The 22,725-nt window shown below is 43.5% G+C and overlaps 1 protein-coding gene across 1 annotated transcript in view; it reads right to left on the bottom strand.

The window, feature by feature from the left end:
* The window catches only part of LOC126215147 (uncharacterized), a 393,554-nt gene that overhangs the window by 302,556 nt on the left and 68,273 nt on the right, over positions 1 to 22,725 (bottom strand). The window contains exon 3 of the mRNA XM_049941808.1: positions 19,768 to 19,799. Coding sequence (XP_049797765.1) covers positions 19,768 to 19,799 — 32 coding nt within the window. The remainder of the gene's footprint in view (positions 1 to 19,767; positions 19,800 to 22,725) is intronic.

Below are 22,725 nucleotides of genomic sequence, written 5' to 3'. Positions count from 1 at the left end.
AAAACATCATTTTTTCGGATGAATCCAGGTTCTGTTTACAGCATCATGATGGTCGCATCCGTGTTTGGCAATACTGCGGTGAACGCACATTGGAAGCGTCTATTCGTCATCGCCATACTGGCGTATCACCCGGCGTGATGGTATGAGGTGCCATTGGTTACACGTCTCGGTCATATCTTGTTCGCATTGACGGCACTTTGAACAGTGGACGTTACATTACATATTTTTTACGACCCGTGGCTCTACCCTTCATTCGATCCCTGCGAAAACCTACATTTCAGCAGGACAATGCACGACCGCATGTTGCAGGTCCTGTACGGGCCTTTCTGGACACAAAAAATGTTCGACGGCTGCCCTGGCCAGCACATTCTCCAGATCCCTCACCAATTGAAATTGTCTGGTCAATGGTGGCCGAGCAACTGGCTCGTCACAATACGCCAGTCAATACTCTTGATGAACTGTGGTATCGTGTTGAAGCTGCATGGGGAGCTGTACCTGTACACGCCATCCAAGCTCTGTTTGACTCAATGCCCATGCGTATCGAGGCCGTTATTACGGGCAGAGGTGGTTGTTCTGGGTACTGATTTCTCAGGACCTGTGCACCGAAACTGCGTGAAAATGTTATCACATACAGTTCTGGTATAATATATTTGTCCAATGAATACCCGTTTATCATCTGCATGTCTTCTTGGTGTAGCAGTTTTAATGGCCAGTAGTGTAGTAACATAAATGTATTCGAAGCAAAGAGGTATCTGTCACCAGCTACAGGTTACAAACCACACACTTTGACCCAATGAACCAGCGTGAGAACAGTAGTTAAAAACCTCTTACACCACTGCACAGTGGTTTACTGTTGGACACTAGGAGGCTGCAGTGGGGCAGGGCGAGTGACACACAGGTCCAGCTGGTGAACTTTCCTTCTTAGTCACTCAGTACGTATAACCAACATAGAAGAAGTAAGAGGGCCGTTCAATAAGTGATGCAGTACATTTCTTTCTGAAAGCAGGTTCTTTTTTTTTTCTTCAGGATTCCTATACAACACATTATTTCCACTATTTTGGCTACAAAATCCTATTTTTGACCGCAACCACCGTTCGACGCTCGATCTTAGGCCGACCTACTGGCAGGGCCTGTATACATGCAAGGTACCACTCTACTGGTCGATGTCAGAGTCAACGTTTTGCTCCATCAGTAGCCTCCCCGTCAACCACGTCCTTCATCCCTCAGAGTGCATTCTCCACTGAGCCCAACAGATGGAAGTTGGATACGAAACAACAGTCCAATGAAGTTTTGTGATGATCCACATATTTTTTGTTGTAGATTTAAGTGAACAGACAAGGTGTTTCAGTTTATACAGGGTGTTACAAAAAGGTACGGCTAAACTTTCAGGAAACATTCCTCACACACAAATAAAGAAAAGATGTTATGTGGACATGTGTCAGGAAACGCTTAGAGCTCATTTTAGTTTCGTCAGTATGTACTGTGCTTCCTTGATTCACCGCCAGTTGGCCCAATTGAAGGAAGGTAATGTTGACTTCGGTGCTTGTGTTGACATGCGACTCATTGCTCTACAGTACTAGCATCAAGCACATCAGTACGTAGCATCAACAGGTTAGTGTTCATCACGAACGTGGTTTTGCAGTCAGTGCAATGTTTACAAATGCGGAGTTCGCAGATGCCCATTTGATGTATGGATTAGCACGGGGCAATAGCCGTGGCGCGGTACGTTTGTATCGAGACAGATTTGCAGAACGAAGGTGACCCGACAGGAAGACGTTCGAAGCAATTGATCGGCGTTTTAGGGAGCACGGAACACTCCAGCCTATAACTCGCGACTGGGGAAGACCTAGAACGATGAGGACACATGCAATGGAGGAGGCAATTCTTCGTGCAGTTGACGATAACCCTAATGTCAGCGTCAGAGAAGTTGCTGCTGTACAAGGTAACGTTGACCACGTCACTGTATGGAGAGTGCTACGGGAGAACCAGTTGTTTCCGTACCATGTACAGCGTGTGCAGGCACTATCAGCAGCTGATTGGCCTCCACGGGTACACTTCTGCGAATGGTTCATCCAACAATGTGTCAATCCTCATTTCAGTGCAAATGTTCTCTTTACGGATGAGGCTTCATTCCAACGTGATCAAACTGTAAATTTTCACAATCAACATGGGTGGGCTGACGAGAAACCGCACACAATTGTGCAATCACGTTATCAACACAGATTTTCTGTGAACGTTTGGACAGGCATTGTTGGTGATGTCTTGATTGGACCCCATTTTCTTCCACCTACGCTCAATGGAGCACGTTATCATTATTTCATACGGGATACTCTACCTGTGCTGCTAGAGCATGTACCCTTACAAGTACGACACAACATGTGGTTCATGCACGATGGAGCTCCTGCACACTTCAGTCGAAGTGTTCGTACGCTTCTCAACAACAGATTCGGTGACCGATGGATTGGTAGAGGCGGACCAATTCCATGGCCTCCACGCTCTTCTGACCTCAACCCTCTTGACTTTTATTTATGGGGACATTTGAAAACTCTTGTCTACGCAACCCCGGTACCAAATGTAGAGACTCTTCGTGCTCGTATTGTGGACGGCTGAGATACAATACGCTATTCGCCAGGGCTGCATCAGCGCATCAGGGATTCCACGCGATGGAGGGTGGACGCACGTATCCTCGCTAACGGAGGACATTTTGAACATTTCCTGTAACAAAGTGTTTGAAGTCACGCTGGTACGTTCTGTTGCTGTGTGTTTCCATTCCATGAGTAATGTGATATGAAGAGAAGTAATAAAATGAGCTCTAACATGGAAAGTAAGCGTTTCCGGACACATGTCCACATAACATATTTTCTTTCTTTGTGTGTGAGGTATGTTTCCTGAAAGTTTGGCCGTACCATTTTGTAACACCCTGTATATTGCTGTTAGCCTTCCATCGTTGATACCCCTGCCGTTCACCGACCCTATGTAGCGGGCGCTGGGGCTTCTAGACTACCAGATGTTCCTGTGATTTCCATTCAAAAAGTTCCGCTTGTCTCCAATGCACCTTTTAGAGTGATGCTTCAGACCCAATTAATTTCCGCTACAGGTAGGAGAAAGAGCCAGACGAGTGTTAATACCTTTGTTTAGATGAATAAATAACTGGGGTTGACGTCACGTCGTGTGTTTCGAAAAAGGTATGAAAAAGAAAATGTTAGCCGTCTGCTTTTTTTCAGAGTCGTCATACGAAGTATTCTAACAGAAAATGGAAAGAGGGGAAATAGCAGACGTAAGCGCTTTGCTTGTTATCGCTCGCGAATAAAACAGAATTTCTATCCGGCACTGTTTCTGTAGGTAAATGAGCGTCAGGGCTTAGCGAGGCTCTGCTCTGCAGAAGTCGCCTTTGATACGGCACGGTGTTGCCTTATCTGCCGCGTTGTCCGGGAGACGGACGGCAGCTGTCTCAGACGTTAATGGCGTGGTTGGGGGAGTGTGGAGTGGCTGGCAGTGGTGACTTTCGCCCTTTGTAAATGTCCCGCGGAAGAGCACGGCTTAGCCCGGCTGGGGTATCTGGCTTAAGTTTCTGCAATTAGGAGGCGCATCCGGTGGGCTTTTGTAGCCAGCTGGGGCTGTGGACTGCGTGGGACGATAGAAAAACCCCACAGTGGCGGCGTGGGGACCTCGCGGTACTCCGAATATTTGTAGACAGCCGAGGGCGAAACGGCCCGAGAGACGGTCAGAAAAAAAAACCATTTAATTAACTCCAAACCGGGCCGGTTAATTTCACTTTCTCTGCGAGGTGCCTCTTTAATTTCCGACCACCGGAATGGCAGTCGCTGGAATGGGTTTGTTTTTAATTTCGAGCTCATTCCAGAAGGCGCGCCTGGAAAAGTGATCGCTATCACTGTTGCTCCATCAAACACCGTTTCTTTCGCTTGATACTTTCTAGCTGTTTTTGGTACAAAGATGATACTGGAAACGAAAGTCTATTGTCCGCTGACACAGAGCGAGGAACCGCATCGGCTAGCGCACTGGAATCGTATTCGGGAGGACGACGGTTCAAATCCTCGTCCGGCCATCCATATTTAGGATTTCCCTGAATTGCGCCAACAAATGCCGGGCTGGTTATTTCAGAAGGGCAAAGCCCATTTCCTTTCCCATCCTCGAAACATTCCAGCTTTCTGCGCCGTCTCTAATGACATCGTTGTACATCGGACATTAAATCCTAATCCTCTTCCTACCTTTTCTTTCCATTCGAATGGCTGTGAATGACAATTAAAATTGGTGACTTGGTTTGAATGTTAAAAAAAATGTATAGCTGTTTACGCCACAAAACGCAGAAGTGTGGTACACGCAGAGAGGAGAAAATTCATGGGATTCCGAAGTGCACATACGAGGGTGAGTCTAATGAAAACCTTAAATATTTTTTAAAAATATTATTTATTGTGCAGAAGTGGTACAAAGCTGTATCACTTTTCAACATAATCTCCCCCACGCTCAATGCAAGTCCTCCAGCGCTTAAAAAGTGCGTAAATTCCTTTAGAAAAAAATTCTTTTCGTAGTCCTCGCAATCACTCATACACCGCGTGGCGTATCTCTTCATCAGAACGGAATTTCTTTCCTCGCATTGCGTCTTTGAGTGGTCCAAACATACGGAAAGCACTTGAGGCAAGGTCTGGTGAGTATGGTGGATGAGGAAGACACTCCAAATGCAGGTCTATGATTGTTGCAACTGTTGTACGGGCAGTGTGGGGCCTTGCATTGTCATGTTGCAAAAGGACACCTGCTGACAGCAATCCACATCGTTTTGATTTGATTGCAGGCCGCAAATGATTATTTTTACGAGATCAGTGTATGATGCACTGGTGACAGTGGTCCCTCTAGGCATGTAATGCTCCAAAATACCGCCTTTTTCGTCCCAAAAGATTGTCAGCGTAACCTTCCCTGCTGATGGTTCTGTTCGAAACTTCTTTGGTTTTGATGATGAGCAATGGCGCCATTCCTTGCTCGCTCTCTTCATTTCCGGTTGGTGGAAGTGAACCCAGGTTTCGTCCCCAGTAGTGCTTCTTGCAAGGAAGCCATCAGCTTCTCGTTCAAAGCGCCGAAGAAGTTCTTCACAAGCACCAACACGTCGTTCTCTTATTTCAGGAGTCAGCTGCCGTGCCACCCATCTCTCGGACACCTTGTGAAACTGGAGCACATCCTGCACAATGTTGTGTGCTGACCCATGACTAATTTCTAAACATGGTGCAATGTCATTCAGTGTCACTCGGCGGTTTTCCTTCACTATGGCTTCAACTGCTGCGATGTTCTGTGGAGTCACAACTCGTTGCGCCTGACCTGGACGAGGAGCATCTTCCACTGAAGTCACACCATTTGCGAACTTCCTACTCCATTCGTAGACTTGCTGCTGTGACAAACGTGCATCACCGTACTGAACCTTCATTCGTCGATGAATTTCAATAGGTTTCACACCTTCACTACGGAAAAACCGAATAACAGAACGCTGTTCTTCCCTGGTGCAAGTCGCAAGTGCGGCGGCCATCTTTATACTGATACCGCGACGGTATGTGTGCATCTGCACTATGCTGCCACCTACTGGCCATTCTGCACGCTGTTTGCAGCGCACTTACCAACTTACAGAATAATGGCGTTAAATTTCGATTTGTTATTACAAATTTAAGGTTTTCATTTGACTCACACTCATATATAGGCAGCGGATATATCACGCACACAAGAATAAAAGGGCAGTGCATTGGCGGATCTGTCGTTTGTCTTAGGTGATCCACGTTAAAGGATGTCCAACATGATTGTGACCACACAACGGGAATTGCCAGAGTTTGAACGCGGAATGGTAGATGGAGCTAGACGCATTGGACATTCCGTTTTGGAAATCATTTGGCTATTCCGTATACCAAGACCCACGTCAGTAGTGTGGCGAGAATACTAAATTTCTGGTACTACCTCTCAGGACAGACTCAGCATACAGGAAATTCAAAACAACCTTTGGTGACATTAAAAGCAACGGTGGTAACATTAAGAGTACAACGGGAATTCCACTGGTAAATGCAGAGGAGAGAGCAGATAGGTGGAAAGAATACATTGAAAGCCTCTATGACGGTGAAGACTTGTCTGACGTGATAGAAGAAGAAACAGGAGTCGATTTAGAAGAAATAGGGGATCCAGTATTGGAATTTAAAAGAGCTTTGGAGGACTCGCGGTCAAATAAGGCAGAAGGGATAGATAACATTCCATCAGAATTTCTAAAATCATTGGGGGAAGTGGCAACAGAACGACTATTCACGTTGGTGTGTAGAATATATGAGTCTGGCAAAATACCATCTGACTTTCGGAAAAGCATCGTCCACACAATTCCGAAGACGGCAAGAGCTGACAAGTGCGAGAATTATCGCACAATCAGCTTAACAGCTCATGCATCGAAGCTGCTTACAAGAATAGTATACAGAAGAATGGAAAAGAAAATTGAGAATGCGCTAGGTGACGATCAGTTTGGCTTTAGGAAAAGTAAAGGGACGAGAGAGGCAATTCTGACGTTACGGCTAATAATGGAAGCAAGGCTAAAGGAAAATCAAGACACTTTCATAGGATTTGTCGACCTGGAAAAAGCGTTCGACAATATAAAATGGCGCAGGCTGTTCGAGATTGTGAAAAAAGTAGGGGTAAGCTATAGGGAGAGACGGGTCATATACAATATGTACAACAACCAAGAGGGAATAATAAGAGTGGACGATCAAGAACGAAGTGCTCGTATTAAGAAGGGTGTAAGACAAGGCTGTAGCCTTTCGCCCCTACTCTTCAATCTGTACATCGAGGAAGCAATGATAGAAATAAAAGAAAGGTTCAGGAGTGGAATTAAAATACAAGGTGAAAGGATATCAATGATACGATTCGCTGATGACATTGCTATCCTGATCGAAAGTGAAGACGAATTAAATGATCTTCTGAACGGAATGAACAGTCTGGTTTGAGAGTAAATCGGAGAAAGACGAAAGTACTGAGTAGTAGTAGAAATGAGAACAGCGAGAAACTTAACATCAGGATTGATGGTCACGAAGTCAATGAAGTTAAGCAATTCTGCTACCTAGGCAGTAAAATAACCAATGACGGACGGAGCAAGGAGGACATCAAAAGCAGACTCGCTATGGCAAAAGAGGCATTTCTGGCCAAGAGAAGCCTACTAATATCAAATACCGGCCTTAATTTGAGGAAGAAATTTCTGAGGATGTACGTCTAGAGTACAGCATTGTATGGTAGTGAAACATGGACTGTGGGAAAACCGGAACAGAAGAGAATCGAAGCATTTGAGATGTGGTGCTATAGACGAATGTTGAAAATTAGGTGGACTGATAAGGTAAGGAATGAGGAGGTTCTACGCAGAATCGGAGAGGAAAGGAATATGTGGAAAACACTGATAAGGAGAAGGGACAGGATGATAGCACATCTGCTAAGACATGAGGCAATGACTTGCATGGTACTAGAAGGAGCTGTAGAGGGCAAAAACTGTAGAGGAAGACAGAGATTGGAATACGTCAAGCAAATAATTGAGGACGTAGGTTGCAAGCGCTACTGTAAGAGGTTAGCACAGGAAAGGAATTCGTGGCGGGCCGCATCAAACCAGTCAGTAGACTGATGACCAAAAACAAAAAAAAAAAAAAAAAAAAAACCTCTCAACACGGACAACGCAGTGGTCGACGGGGTTTCACGTAACGATCAAGAGCAGCGACGTCCTTATGGAGTTGTCAGTGCTAACAGACAAGCAATACTGCTGGAAATAACGGCAGAAATCAATGTGGGACGCATGACGAACGTACCCGGTAGGAAAGTACGGCAAAATTTGGCGTCAATGGGCTATGGCAGCAGACGACCGACTCGAGTGCCTTTGTTAACAGCACGACATGGCCTCTCCTGGGCTCGTGTCCATATCACGTGGACCCTAGACGACTGGAAAAACGTGGAGTGGTAAGATTAGTGTAGATTTCAGTTGGTAAGAGCTGATGGCAGGGGTGCAGTGTGGTGCAGACCCCATGAAGTATGGACGCAAGTTGTCGACAAGGCACTGTGTAAGCTGATAATGGCTCCGTGATGGTGTGGGCTGTGTTTACATGGAATGGACTGGGTCTTGTAGTCCAACTGAACCTATCATGGAATGGAAATGGTTATGTTCGTCTTTGGCACGACTTTGAATTTTACTATGAGCCGATAAATGACAAATATCTACATACACAGAAGCGACATTTTAGGGTTCCCCTGATATACGGATTTGGCATTTCCTTAGTCGAATTTTTTGAGCATTTCCTTATACCAACTGACGCGACCAAAGATGTAAACAATGTATCACTTTAATTACTGTAATGAACATACATCCGTATTTTGAGATATTATACCGTATATGCCATATAGACAATTCTGTGTGTTCTGTGATAAAGTAACAGTTTAGTTTTTAGAGAGTGGATAATACCATGTGATACAGTATTCTCTTTTCATTAATCTGAGATCGACTGTGAGCACGTGATCTATTGCAATCGATTGCTTTAGATGAAAACCGTGTTATGAACTATCTAATTTCTACGTAATAAACGTTGGTTCTAATGAAACATAACTACATAAAAATTGCTTGACCTTTTCTGTCTCTATCCACACCGATCTTTCTTTTTGTATATAATTTAGCTCTTATCAGTGTTTAAAGTTTATGTATTTGGTTTGTCTTCTAGAAATTATCCCCCGTATTATTAACCTACACTGTAAGTGAAACTCTTCAACTGTCAATTTTGATATAACATAGTCGGTCAATGGCAAGCCACAATAACTCAATTTTATAGACGACACAAAAAATCTTGTATCCAGTATAATTGGTTTGCGATCCTGTAATGAATAAATGAACACCAGTTTCTAGGGAGGGGGCAAGTACATGCTCTTGTCCCACCCGCTACCTCCTCCTCCTCCCTCCCCCCCCCCCCCCCATCCCGGGCACGGAATCGTTTTAAGACCGGAACGAGAGCAGTAGAAGGGTACCGCTTGAAGTGTTGAAGACCACGGCGGCAGTAGTCTTTTCTGGCCGCAGCAATTTCCGGTCCACCAAGGGACCATCTTCCGATTGGGGGGGGGGGGGGGGGGCTGAAACAGCTGCGGAAAGAATGGCAGCAGTCAAAGCCTGTGTAGACTCATCAATACTGTTCTGTTGTGTGATAGTACAGGGGGGATGGTAGCAAATAAGAAGGCTCCCCAATAAGCTTTAGAGAAGGCCCATCAGTGATGGAGCGAGATACACTGATGGAAGGTCAAAACAATCGGGTAATGACCGCTGTCACATAAATCATTGTGGACACCCCACTGAATGGAGGGAAGAAGCCCCCCCCCCCCCCCCCCCTCCGCTAGCTTGAAGACGCCCATGTCAACGGGACTTGTGCATACGAGATTCGACTTTTATTACTGGGGTTGAGTTGATTTGGTGGGAGAGACCAAACAGCGAGGACATCGGTCTCATTGGATTAGGGAAGGATGGGGAAGGAAGTCGGCCGTGCCCTTTCAAAGGAACCATCCCAGCATTTGCGTGAAGCGATTTAGGGAAATCGCGGAAAACCTAAATCAGGATGGTCGAACGCGGGATTGAACCGTCGTCCTCCCGAATGCGAGTCCAATGTACTAACCACTGCCCCACCTCGCTCGGTATTACTCGGGGCTCTTATTTATTTCAAATGAACTGTAAGTTGATCTCGCCCTGTTGCATCTGGATCTCGTCAAGTTTCGTCTTCGTCACGTGGGCTAAACCTAAGTTAGCATTTCCACCAATGCAGAAGACCGCTTACACACCCAGTTCTGCAGATAGGCACTCATAAACCAGTAGAAGTTGTGTTTGAATAATTTCTCCCGTCTTAGCCCCTGGACGTCTGGCAGCGATCACAACTTGATAGCCGACCACGTCAGGATAATCTTAAACATGTAACACGAGACTTTTCTGTGTTCTGTTTAATGAGAAAACACACAGACGGAGAGCATTTTTCTCTAATGAGTAATCGGAGCAGAGGGAAACGACGCGAAGCGGATGGCATTTTCCCGTTAATTAAACGAATTTCTGAACGGGGGAAAGTATCTCGCCATCAGATTAATGAATGTAATTTAATCCTAAGGCCAGAAGCCGGGAAACCAATCGCCGTTCGTTTGTAGAGTGGATTCTTTCCTTTACAAATAAATTAATTTGTTCTTCTTTGAGCTTTGTAATTGTTTCTCCCAACTTTGATAGTAAGTTTGCTCTTGAGCTAGAAAACACAATTTCGTCCAGCTTGTATGTAGAGTGTACCATTTAAGGGGCTCCGGAAAGGCTCAAAATCATGAAAAGTTCAATTTTTACTTTTTTGCGTTTTCTGAATCTGCAAACTATTACCTTTTAATAGATATATAATTTATTCAATTCCGAAGACTACAACTATTTTTAAATTTTTTTTTTGAAATGTGTTCTACATGGGCGTGACCCACTGTGGCGCTGTTAAACTGCTGTCAAATGGTGTTATTATTAACGTCCGTGTTCATCAGGTACATTTTAGTGATGTGAGATAAAGTATGTGTTGTGGCTAACCTGTGATGGTTCAATATATATCGCTGGTGTGATTGTCGATTGTTTCATGTTTATTTACTCTGTCGTTATCTCGAAAATATTCGTAATTAATTCTGTTTCTTGAGTCTCTGTTTTGTTGAAGTATAATAATGAGTAAAAGTAAAGTTATTAGAAATCCTCTGAAGGCTTTTAAGAAAAGGAGAAATGTTGGAAAGCCAAAGGTATGTGTTATTACTGTAAACAATAAAGACGATGAAAATCCCCAACATAGCTTGTGTCCCAAAGAAGAAGACAGTTGGTGTAAACATAACAAAGGTTTGCTAACTGGTGAAGTGTACACTCATAAGCATAGTCTGCCTCATGCAATAATGGAGGTGATAAAACCTATTTTCAGAGACTTAGCAGCACCTGAACTGTTGAAAAAGTGTATTTACGGAAAAACTCAAAACCCCAATGAAAGTGTAAATAGTGTTATATGGTCGAGAAACCCGAAGACTGTATTTGTTGGAACGGAAACACTGCACTTTGGTGAGTATGATGCTGTTGCGACTTTCAATGATGGCAACATTGTAAGGTGCAAGGTATTTAGAAATATGGGAATGAAGATAGGTTGTAACATGGTACGAGCGATGCTTGCTTTAGACAAGGAACGCCTTCGGGGTGCAGACAGGGCTGTAAAGAGTCTAGAAATACAAGCAAGAGTAAACAGGAGGAGGAACAAGAGGAAGCTGGAGGAGTAGTTTGCAGAGGATGAAGATAATCCATCCTATGGACCTGGAATGCACTAAAAAGTTAATCCAATCTTTGTCGCTCGATTCCCAAAACTTTTATTTTCTCATACTAATTACATGTTTTCTAAGGATCTTCCAAACATATTTGTTTCAAATTTTCAGTAAATGTTACACAGTACCTTCTGCATAATTTAACACATCCTTTTTCCAAAAAGCTGAATATTTTTGAATATATAAATAAAAAATTGCAAAAAATGTTGTGAATTTTCATTACAATTGAAAAAAAAATCATCTTTAATAACTGAACTAAAATTTTGTAAAATCCCTGTGTTAAGTTGTAGCCCATATTCCAATAAATAATCTGTAAAAAGTTCAACTTCCTACCTCAAATACTTTGTGAGAAAAGATGTAATTTATAAGCGTTATTTTAACATTGCAAGTATAGGGCGTTCCGGAGCCCCTTAAAAGAAAAAAGAGAGAAAAGAAACGGGCAGGAGATGTACAAGGTTTGCAGAAATACTATAACCAAGGTGTCCTGATGTTCTGTTCCCTACTAGAGAACCCGGTAACCAAGCAACAATCGAGACACTGGTTCATCGCCTCGAACTTAGCCCTTTCGCTGCTACAGACATTCCCCCTCCCTTCTGTGCTGAGGGCGGCTTTCGTTACGGCTGCACTGCCCGCCAAATGCTGGTCCCCTGTGCTGAGAAACGGTGTTCCGCTCGATACAAAAAACCTTTCATCCGATTTTTTGGAGACTGTTTGGTGGAAAAATTTGATTTTTGCACACCTAACAATCTGACGCCTATAAAGAAATTTCTTTTCGTTATCTGCCATACTTACTGCACTGCATCGAATTAAATAAAATATTCACGACATTTTAAAGGTTTTGCAGAGGTAAAAATGCGTTCTGTAAACTTTGCGTATGGTTGATTTTAGCTCACACATTGCAGTGAGTGAAATGTAGATAATATATCGAAATGATGCTCAAAAAACGATCAGTAATACTGTGCATTGACGGTCTGCCGTGGAGGAAAGTAATGCGTTAGGATAACACCGTCACAGTCGTACACGAGAATCACCATAACTTTCACTATACCGGGGCTCTGACGCACTTTCGACTTTCGTGGCGACCCGTAATGACGGCATTCGTCGGACTGGCGTTTCAGTTTTGGCTCCTACGATGTGGCCCATGTCTCATCCAGTGTTACGATACGGCGTAAGAAAGCCTCTCCTTCGCGCTCATAGCGCTCCAAGTGCGTCTGAGAAGCGTCGTGACGCATCCATTTCTGCATTTCCGTCAAGTCATGCGGAACCCATCGTGATACAGTCTTTCCCATGCCCAGACGTTCCTTCAGGATGTGAAGCACAGTGGTATGCGCTAATCCGGTTTCGTGGGCGAGCTCACGAATCGTGTGGCGTCGATCACTGCCCACTAACGCGGCAACAACATGCACTTCTCCAGAGACGCTAGGACGGCCTGCATGATACGTCTGCCACAGTTTGCCGGTCTTCGTTGAAGGGTTCTACGCAACGTGCCACTGTTCTGTACGGCAATGCCGATTCCCCGCACGCCTCTTGAAGACCTTGATGACACTGTCGTGCTGTACGACCTCTGGCACATTCAATCTCGATCCAACTCCGTTGTTCCTGTTTCGAAAACATAGTGACACCGTTATGTTAGACCGCTCGCTTACAAGTAACTATTTTACCTCGATTGTGCATACGCCGGTGACGTGGGACGGGCGAGTCCATTTGCTCGGAGGTAAGGTAGGTATGTCAACAATGTCTGCTATTAGCAACAATAGTAGATTCCATTGGATAGTGTCTCCATAGCAGTGTTGCCACTATTTAAGTCCCAACCTACGTACATTCTCCTTCACTATTTACAACAGTGTGCCGACGATAGGGTAACTTTCCGAATCCGCGACTGTAGAAATGACGTGTTTTTGAGGCTAAGAACTCGTCGAGCGGCGTTCTGAGCGTATTTTCATCCGGAAAGGAAATTCCTTGAAGATTATTCGTTAGAGAACGGGAAATCAGAGGGCGCAAGATCTGATAAATAAGGCGAGTTCCCAATGTAAATGCTAAAGTCAGTGCAAAGTCCGTGAGATGGCACCACCGGTGAGTATCGAGGACGTATTTAGTCAGTATCATCTTTGGAAAGACCGAAAAATGGTTCAAATGGCTCTAAGCACTACGGGACTTAACATCTGAGGTCATCAGTCCCCTAGACTTAGAACTACTTAAACCTAACTAACCTAAGGACATCACACACATCCATGCCCGAGGCAGGATTCGAACCTGCGACCGTAGCAGCAGCGCGGTTCCGCATTGAAGCCCCTAGAACCGCTCGGTGACAGTGGCCGGCGGAAAGAACGCGCACCGTTTCAGCCATATTGGTCTATTTCTTTGTGTTTGGCATTTGTGTGAATCAAGGAAGGCGAGTGATTGTCAAAAAACATTACTTTATCAAAGGTGATTAAACATTACTTTATCAAAGGCAAAACGCCTCTGGAGACTAAAGAGAAGCTTGATAAACATTACAGTGTCTCTGCACCTTCGATTAGAACAGTTTATAAGTGTTTTCAAAATTTCCGGAGTGGCTATATGGGCCCAAGTGATGCTGAACGTTCTGGACGCCCTGTGGAGGTTACGGCCCCAGAAATCATTGATAAGATCCATGATATGCTGATGGATGACAGAAGAGTTAAGGTGCGTGAGATTGCTACTGCTGTGGGCATCTCGAATGAATGGGTACATAACATTTTGCATAAACATTTGGACATGAGAAAGCTATTCGCAAGATGGGCTCCGCGATTGCTCAGGCTTGACCAAAAACGGAATCGTGTGAAGTGTTGCAAGGATGATTTGCAGCTGTTCAGGAAGAATCTGCAGGACCTTAAGCGTCGTTTCGTAACTGTAGATGAAACATGGATACATTACTATACTCCTGGGACCAAACAACAATCTAAACAATGGGTTACCAAGGGAGAATCTGTACCAAAAAAGGCGAAGAGCAGTCCTTCGACTGGAAAGGCTACGGCGACTGTCTTTTGGGATTCGCAAGGGATAATCCTCATCGACTATCTGGAAAAGGGTAAAACTATTACAGGTGCATATTATTCATCGTTATTGGACCGTTTTAAAACCGAGCTGCAAGAAAAAACGCCGGCGATTGGACCGAAGAAAAGTGGTTTTCCATCACGACAATGCACCAGCACACGCCTCAACAGTTGTGGTCGCAAAATTAATGCAAATGGGATTCTAACTCGTTTCACATATCCCCTATTCTCCAGACTTGGCTCCCTCGGACTACTATTTGTTCCCGAATTTGAACAAATGGCTGGCGGGACAAAGATTTTATTCAAACGAGGAAGTGATTGCAGCAACTAATAGCTATTTTGCAGGCTTGGACAATTCCTATAATTCGGAAGCGATCAACAAATTAGAAAAGCGTTGGACGAAGTGTATAAATCTAAAAGGAAACTATGTCGAAAAAGAAAAAAGGTTTACCCAAACACGTAAGTAGTTTTTATTATTGCACGGACTTTTCAAACGCCCCGCGTATATAGCGCTTTTTGTCATTCTAGCAGAATGGGGACTGGCGCTATCGCGGAGCGGCATTACGTCACGCAGTCTTGCTGGTCGTTGTTGTTTGACTGCGTCTGCAAGACTATTCAGTTGTTGACAATAAATGTCGGCAGTTATGGTTACATGTCGGCGAAGTAATTCTCTGTTCTAACAGATGCACGACATTATCTTCTGTTGATGCGCGCAGGTCTTTCTAAAAGGAGCTGCTGCTTTCTTTGGGCATTCATTTGCTGACGAGCAAGCAGAGACGGTCGTATGGCCAGACGGTAATTTTTGTGATTTTGGCGTAGAGTGTGCGTCACCCACACACCGGAATTTTGAACTTTCCCCACTGTATGCAAATATCGTACGACGGTGGAATGATCACAGTTCGTACATTCGCCAGTTCTCGAATACGCTGACATGGATCATTGTGAATTAATGGGTTTAAACGATCTTCATCAAGTCCGGAACTCCTTACTGGACGTGGAGAGTAAGTAATTTCAAAATCATCCTTCTTAAAACGAGAAAACCATGTTCTCGCTATGCTCTGTTCAATGGTATTATCCCCATACACGCGCATATGTTTCTGTGGCAAACTCTGCTCCAGTCACCCCTCTATTGAATTCAAACACAAGAGTATGTCGGAAATGTTCCTATTTCTCCACTTGGCACCCCATTTTATAGCGTTCACACCTCCACTCACTATCCCCGAATGACATCACTTAAAGTCAAGTAGCAACAGTGAACTACAAATAAAAAATGACAATCGGTAAATAAACCCATAGCAAACACAATATCAACAACCAAAACAAAGACTCTACGAACTGATGCACCAACCTAATACGTCAGAGCACAAACATTTCTTTTAAAAATCGACAAGTGAGGCAGTCGCTGAGCACAGTACCACAAACGAACGCAAAATTCTGTTTTATGAAATAAACATTCTGTTCAAGGCTTTTACATAGTTGGATTCCGTTATTAAAGAGGCTGTAGAAATTAGAATGTGCGAGCGTAATTTCAACCGGGACAGCTGATATGTTACAGGTACGTGGAAGCGGCGTCTCGACATATAGAGAGAATACAGGGTGTTGTGATTAAATTCTGTCTGTTTGGGATGTCCCGCTTGTAAAACTAGTAATCGTAGGGCAATGAAACTTAGTGGAGCCAATTTGTAAGGCCACGTGGAAGAGAAATAACGAATAAAAAGCACTGCAACCACTACAGCATGGAACAACACTGCAGATACCATTTCACAACTGTCCGCAGCACTTTTTGAATGCTGGGCCAAGGAATATTCGGCTGTCCTGCACTGCTTGAAGATGTCAACAACCAGTGCCGCAGATTCTTCCGAGTTTCCCAGGAGCAATTTCCAAATCGCCAGTTAATTCGAACTTAGGAGTCGTGTTCTTCAACCAGGCGTGGAAGGAGGACCTCTCCGTATACCTTTAGTTCGCCGATACTCGCACTCGTGGCAAGTCTCCGCCATCAATGGCCAGTAGAAGAAGTGGAGGTACGTTAGAACATGGCAAACAATGTCTAAAGGCAGAAATTGCAAATGTCATTGTTTGATATTTAACTATGACCAAGTGTACCAAATACGACTCGCTTTTGATAGATCATCGTTATGCCGTAGCATTCAAGCAGTGTAATTTTATAGCACACGAATGATCACACTATCAAACGCAAGGAGCCCTTGGCTACTGATATACAGGGTGTAAATTTTAAGTTGACAAACTAGAATGACTCGAAAAATGAGCTTCACACGAAAAAATGTGTAGAATCCGAAGTTGATTATTTCCGAGGGGGACATCTGCTGGTGCTAACATTAGCCCGCCACCCCAGCCCCTTGGGGGTGGGGTGGGGTGGGAGGCAACTTTAAAATTTCAAATGGGAACCCCCATTTTTTATTGCAAAATCAGATTCTTCATAAAAAACTACGTAGATTTTGTCTTAAACATTTGTTTTGACTCTTGGCAGCTGGCGCTGTAATTCAAGAAAATCCATGTTCTTATTTTTGCGTGGAAAATGGCTACGGATAGATAAAAAATACTTATTTACTTCGTAAATTTTGATTCCCTAAAAGTAAAACTCTCCCTCTCTCCCCATAGAGAGGGGTTTGAGAGAGAGGAATTAGAGTTTTACAAATGTTGAGTTATCCGAATTTGCGGAAAAAATTAATATTTGCGTCAACATTTGTAAAACTCTAATTCCTCTCTCTCAAATCCCACTCTATGGGGAGAGTTTTAGTTTTAGGGAATCAAAATTTACGAAGTAAATAAGTATTTTTTATTTATCCGTAACCATTTCCCACGCAGAAATGAGAGCACGGATTTTCTTGAATTACAGCGTCAACTACCAAGAATCAAAACAAGTGTGTCAGACAAAATGTACGTAGTTTCTTATGTAGAATCTGATTTTGCAATAAAAAATGGGGGTTCCCATTTGAAATTTTAAAGTTGCCTTCCACCCCACCGCCAGGGGGCTGGGGTGGCGGGATAATTTTAGCACCAGCAGATGTCCCACTCGGAAATAATCAACTTTCGATTCTACACATTTTTTTCGTGTGAAGCTTATTTTTCGAGTTATTCTGGTTTGTGAACTTAAAATTTACACCCTATATAGTTTCTTGCCATTCTGTTACAAAAAATTGCACCTAAAACGACGCGTTTTAGAGATATCCCCACCATTCTAGTGCTCCGAAGCAACTAATATTCGTACCACGTCCGCTGTAATATAAAAAACACCAGATCCGAACTGTGTATGACAATACAATATGGCGCCTGCTAAATTCTGCTTGTGACGTAAATGCGATGCCGCGTCTCACTGGACACGTCCCTCTCCACGGTGCAAAAGTCTGACAGACCGAACTCTTCATTTCACAATAATTTTTTCATAATGTGGGGCCACAGTCATAATATATTTCTTTAAAGTCAGTACCGCCATTAGATTGTTTTTGATTTGCAGTGTGACATTTACACGATCATGATTCGGCTTTACAAAGCCGTTACGAAGTGTTTTACTGTTATACAGTGCCTAAGATGGCATACTGTCGTATTTAAAATACACTACTAGACATATTGTCTAAGAGTCAATATTTCCGGTAAAATCCTATTGCTTTATCACTGAGTATCCCATCTTGACTGGAATCAGAAATACTGACCCTTAGACAATGTGTCTAATAGCGTATTTTAAGGGGATTAGGATGTCAGACGGGCCGACTTGGAGCAGGAGAGGCACCACAGGACATTTTAATTTCCACTGTCTATACTTTTATAAATAAATTCATAAAATTTTGCCAGCATGACCAGAAAGGATTCATACTCATAGCAGTGGAAGTTCAAAATGTAACAAAATATTTTTTTTTAATATGTGAAATTTCATCATTTTTCACTTACTATTGGCTGCATTTGTTGCTATAGGTACACTTTTCTTCATAAGTAACAGAGATTCTTCGATGAATTTTGCACAGCATGCAAACCATACTTAAGGGTGTATGAAAATCTAGAATTTATTTAATTTATGAAACACTGAATGAGCTGTTAGATTTTAAACTTCATGTTTAGAAAAAAAACTCAAATTTTATAGCGAATTATCTGAATTTTTACCACAATTTTTAATAGATTTGGAAAATTCTGGAGTTTCATACACCTGTAAGTATGGTTTGTATGTTGTGCAAAATTCATCGAAGAATCTCTCTTACTTATGAAGAAAAGTGTACCTATAGCAACAAATGCAGCCAATAGTAAGTGAAAAAATGATGAAATTTCACATGTAAAAAAAATTTATTTTGTTACTTTTTTGAACTTCCACTGCTATAAATATGAATACTGAATCCTTCCTGGTCATGCTGTTAAAGTTTTATGAATTTATTTGTAGAAGTATAGACAGTGGAAATTAAAATGTTCTGTGGTGCCTCTCCTGCTCCAAGTCGGCCCGTTTGACGTCCTACCCCCCTTAAATACGACAGTATGCCATCTTAGGCACTTTATAACAGTAAAACACTTGATAATGGTATTGTTTAGCCGAAATCATGGTCGCGTAAATGCAACACTGCAAATAAAAAACAGTCTAATGGCGGTACTGACTTTAAAGAATTCTTCAGTTCACGCTTCGCCATGTAATGGAACGTGGAATTCCAGGTGTGACGTCACCAGCTCTTCATCCGCGAACGTTTTCACGTCCCGTCCCGTCAGGGGACGCCTTTACACAGCGCGAAAGCCTGCGACGAGGCGAGGACACCGACACCACCTTGTCGCCTGCTTGTGGTCTGACCGCCCTTCAACCACTTAAGATGGATGCTCACTGCTATGTGCCACGCCAACAGCCGGTCAGCTTCGCCTTTTCCGAGATGGCCGTTCCCAGGTAGTGGGGCCCTTCGTCTGCTTAAGTATGCCTATTGCACCATTTGGGTACTACATCGTCCCTAGAATCATTCCCTCATTCGCCTCTTAACCGCTTGTACACTTCCCTTACCACGTAACGTGGGCGCACCGCAACGTGATATTCTCTCTCGCAGTAGGCGGCGGTCAGCAAGCAAAAATGCTCTACGTGGTGCAACACTTGAAGTTAAACGCCTTCAGAAATACGTGTAACTTTGACACAAATGCAACACATCCGCTTGACACTATTCTGAAGATGATATTTTATGTTCGATTAAATACAAAATGCGTTATTGAGTAACATCTGATTGTTTTTGCTCCCACTGTCGCTAGTCTGATACAAAACAATATCGTCCTGTTCCACGTGCTAAGGCGTCGGCAGTGTTGCCAACATTCGTCAGCATCACGTCCACACCAGACAGTCCACTGCAATGAAGCTAACTCTCTTTAACAGAATCGTGTTACCGTCTACAAGTTCTTTCGCGAAATCTGAGTCTGAAATCCGAGTGGCTGTACTTACCGCTTGTGGTTGGTCTTCGGCTGTTTCTGCACCTGAAACAGAAATAACTGGTTTTAGAAAACTGTTGCATTTTTGTGTATTTATTTCAAATCAAATGGTTCAAATGGCTCTGAGCACTATGGGACTTAACATCTGAGGTCATCAGTCCCCTAGAACTTAGAACTACTTAAACCTAACTAACCTAAGGACATCACACACATCCCTGCCCGAGGCAGGATTCGAACCTGCGATCGTAGCGGTCGTGCGGTTCAGACTGAAGCGCCTAGAACCGCTCGGGCACACCGGTGTATTTATTTATTTGTTTGTTTGTTAATGCTGGCAAGGAAAGCGCCATCAAACTCTCTCTGAAGTCTTACGAGTCATTACGCCAACCTCGACATATACGTTCTCAAAAATCTTGCATATACACTAACTGGAAAAAAAAAAAATTAAGACCAAGGAGGAGTTGTGCGACATGAAAGAAAATTGATAGGCGTGATTACGTGTCTGAAACATGCTGTCTATTCCAATTTTGTGCCAGTCGCGTGAGAGTGGTGCTCATAACGCCACCATGAGGATGAAAATTAGGTTTGCTTCAAATACACTCATTAGCATTTTTCTATGATTAATGACGTTATAGTTTCTTTCTTTATATTTAACACTGCTGTTATGTTAGTATTCTTAATGTTCTGTTCCCAAACTCCCCCCCCCCCCTTCCTCTTTACGAAATATTTTTCCACTAACAGTCTCTTTTTAACGGATTCTGTATCCTTTAATGTAGCATGGGTTATTCTCGCATCACCATTACTTTACACAATATTATCTATTACAAGAATTTATAACGAGTTCGTATCAAACACATATTGTAATGGAGCTCTGTATATTTACACTACTGGCCATTAAAATTGCTACACCGCGAAGATGACGTGCTACAGACACGAAATTTAACCGACAGGAAGAAGATGCTGTGATATGCAAATGATTAGCTTGTCAGAGCATTCACTCAATGTTGGCGCCGGTGGCGACACCTACAACGTGCTGACATGAGGAAAGTTTCCAACCGATTTCTCATACACATACAGCAGTTGACTGGCGTTGCCTGGTGAAACGTTGTTGTGATGCTTCGTGTAAGGAGGAGAAATGCGTACCTTCACGTTTCCGACTTTGATAAATGTCGGATTGTAGCCTATCGCGATTGCGGTTTATCGTATAGCGACATTGCTGCTCGCGCTGTTAGCAGAATATGGAATCGGTGGCTTCAGAAGGGTAATACGAAACCTCGATCCCTGAGTCAACAGATGGGGACGTTTGCAAGACAACAACCATGTGCACGAACAGTTCCACGACGTTTGCAGCATCACGGACTATCAGCTCGGAGACCGTGGCTGCGGTTACCCTTGACGCTGCATCACAGACAGGAGCGCCTGCGATGGTGTACCCAACGACGAACGTGGATGCACCAATGGGAAAACGCCATTTTTTCGGATGAATCCAGGTTCTGTTTACAGCATCATGATGGTCGCATCCGTGTTTGGCGACATCGCGGTGAACACACATTGGAAGCGTACAATCGTCATCGCCATACTGGCGTATCACCCGGCGTGATGGTATGGGGTGCCATTGGTTACACGTCTCGGTCACCTCTTGTGCGCATTGACGGCACTTTGAACAGTGGACGTTACATTTCAGATGTGTTACGACCCGTGGCTCTACCTTTCATCTGATCCCTGCGAAACCCTATGTTTCAGCAGGATAATGCACGACTGCATGTTGCAGGTCCTGTACGGGCCTTTCTGGATACAGAGAACGTTCGACTGCTGACCTGGCCACCACGTTCTCCAAGATCTCTCACCAATTGAAAACGTCCGCTCAATGGTGGCCGAGCAACTGGCTCGTCACAATACGCCAGTCACTACTCTTGATGAACTGTGGTATAGCGTTGAAGTTGCAGGGGCAGCTGTACCTGTACACGCCATCCAAGTTCTGTTTGACTCAATGCCCAGGCATATCAAGGCCGTTATTACGGCCAGAGGTGGTTGCTCTGGGTACTGATTTCTGAGGATCTATGCACCCATATTGCATGAAAATGTAATCACATGTAAGTTCTAGTATAATGTAGTTGTCCAATGAATACCCGTTTATCATCTGCATTTCTTCTTGGTGTAGCAATTTTAATGGCCAGTAATGTAAAACCTTATGCTGCCCTTTGTGTCTATGTTTCCTTCCTACTTAACAGGCAAGATTGCTTGCTAACTATCGCCCATGTTTCGCTATTCTGCCATTCATATTACTATGAATAATCTCTAACAACAATTGTATTCACAATTATATTTTCTATTTATTTTGATGAGTCACATCGATAGAGGAGGCCGTTTTTACGGCAACCCTTAACGATTACATAGATCGTCTCTGCTGTGGCAGCTTTTGAGAATGTCGCATCGATGTTGAACGCCGTTTGTACAGCAACCCTCAACGTCCATAGAGTGTCTCTTTGCTAGTAGCTTCTCTCTATCGCTATAACAACCTTTGACAGCTATTCCATATATCTTTGCAAACACCATGTATGTTACCGAACGGATAACAGAGGGCAGTCTAGACTACTTTATTTTAAGCTAATTATTTACTGAAGTTTATATTTTTTGACGAATAGCTATTTCACAGCAATTTTACGATACATTTTACCTATAAATCGTCTTCAAATCTTAGTAATACTTTTGTGCAAATAGTACACACTGTACTTCTGATTGGTTAATAGTGATGTCACACACAGGACGGTGGGTGGGACCCACTGCCTATCCATTTAGCAGTCACTCCGATTAAAGGAAATTGGCGATCAAGACTCTTTTTAATTATCAGTGGTGGCTATAATTCTGCGGTGGTGTAATGGTCAGCATTTCTTCTTAGTATGAGGGACGACCCGGTTTTGACTCCTGGCCGTGGCGAACATTTTAATTCATTTCTTCAGCTGCCAGCATTATC

Source organism: Schistocerca nitens, chromosome 12, assembly GCF_023898315.1.
Source record: "Schistocerca nitens isolate TAMUIC-IGC-003100 chromosome 12, iqSchNite1.1, whole genome shotgun sequence".
NCBI classification, from domain to species: Eukaryota; Metazoa; Arthropoda; class Insecta; order Orthoptera; family Acrididae; genus Schistocerca; species Schistocerca nitens.
This window is presented reverse-complemented; position numbering and strand designations above follow the sequence as displayed.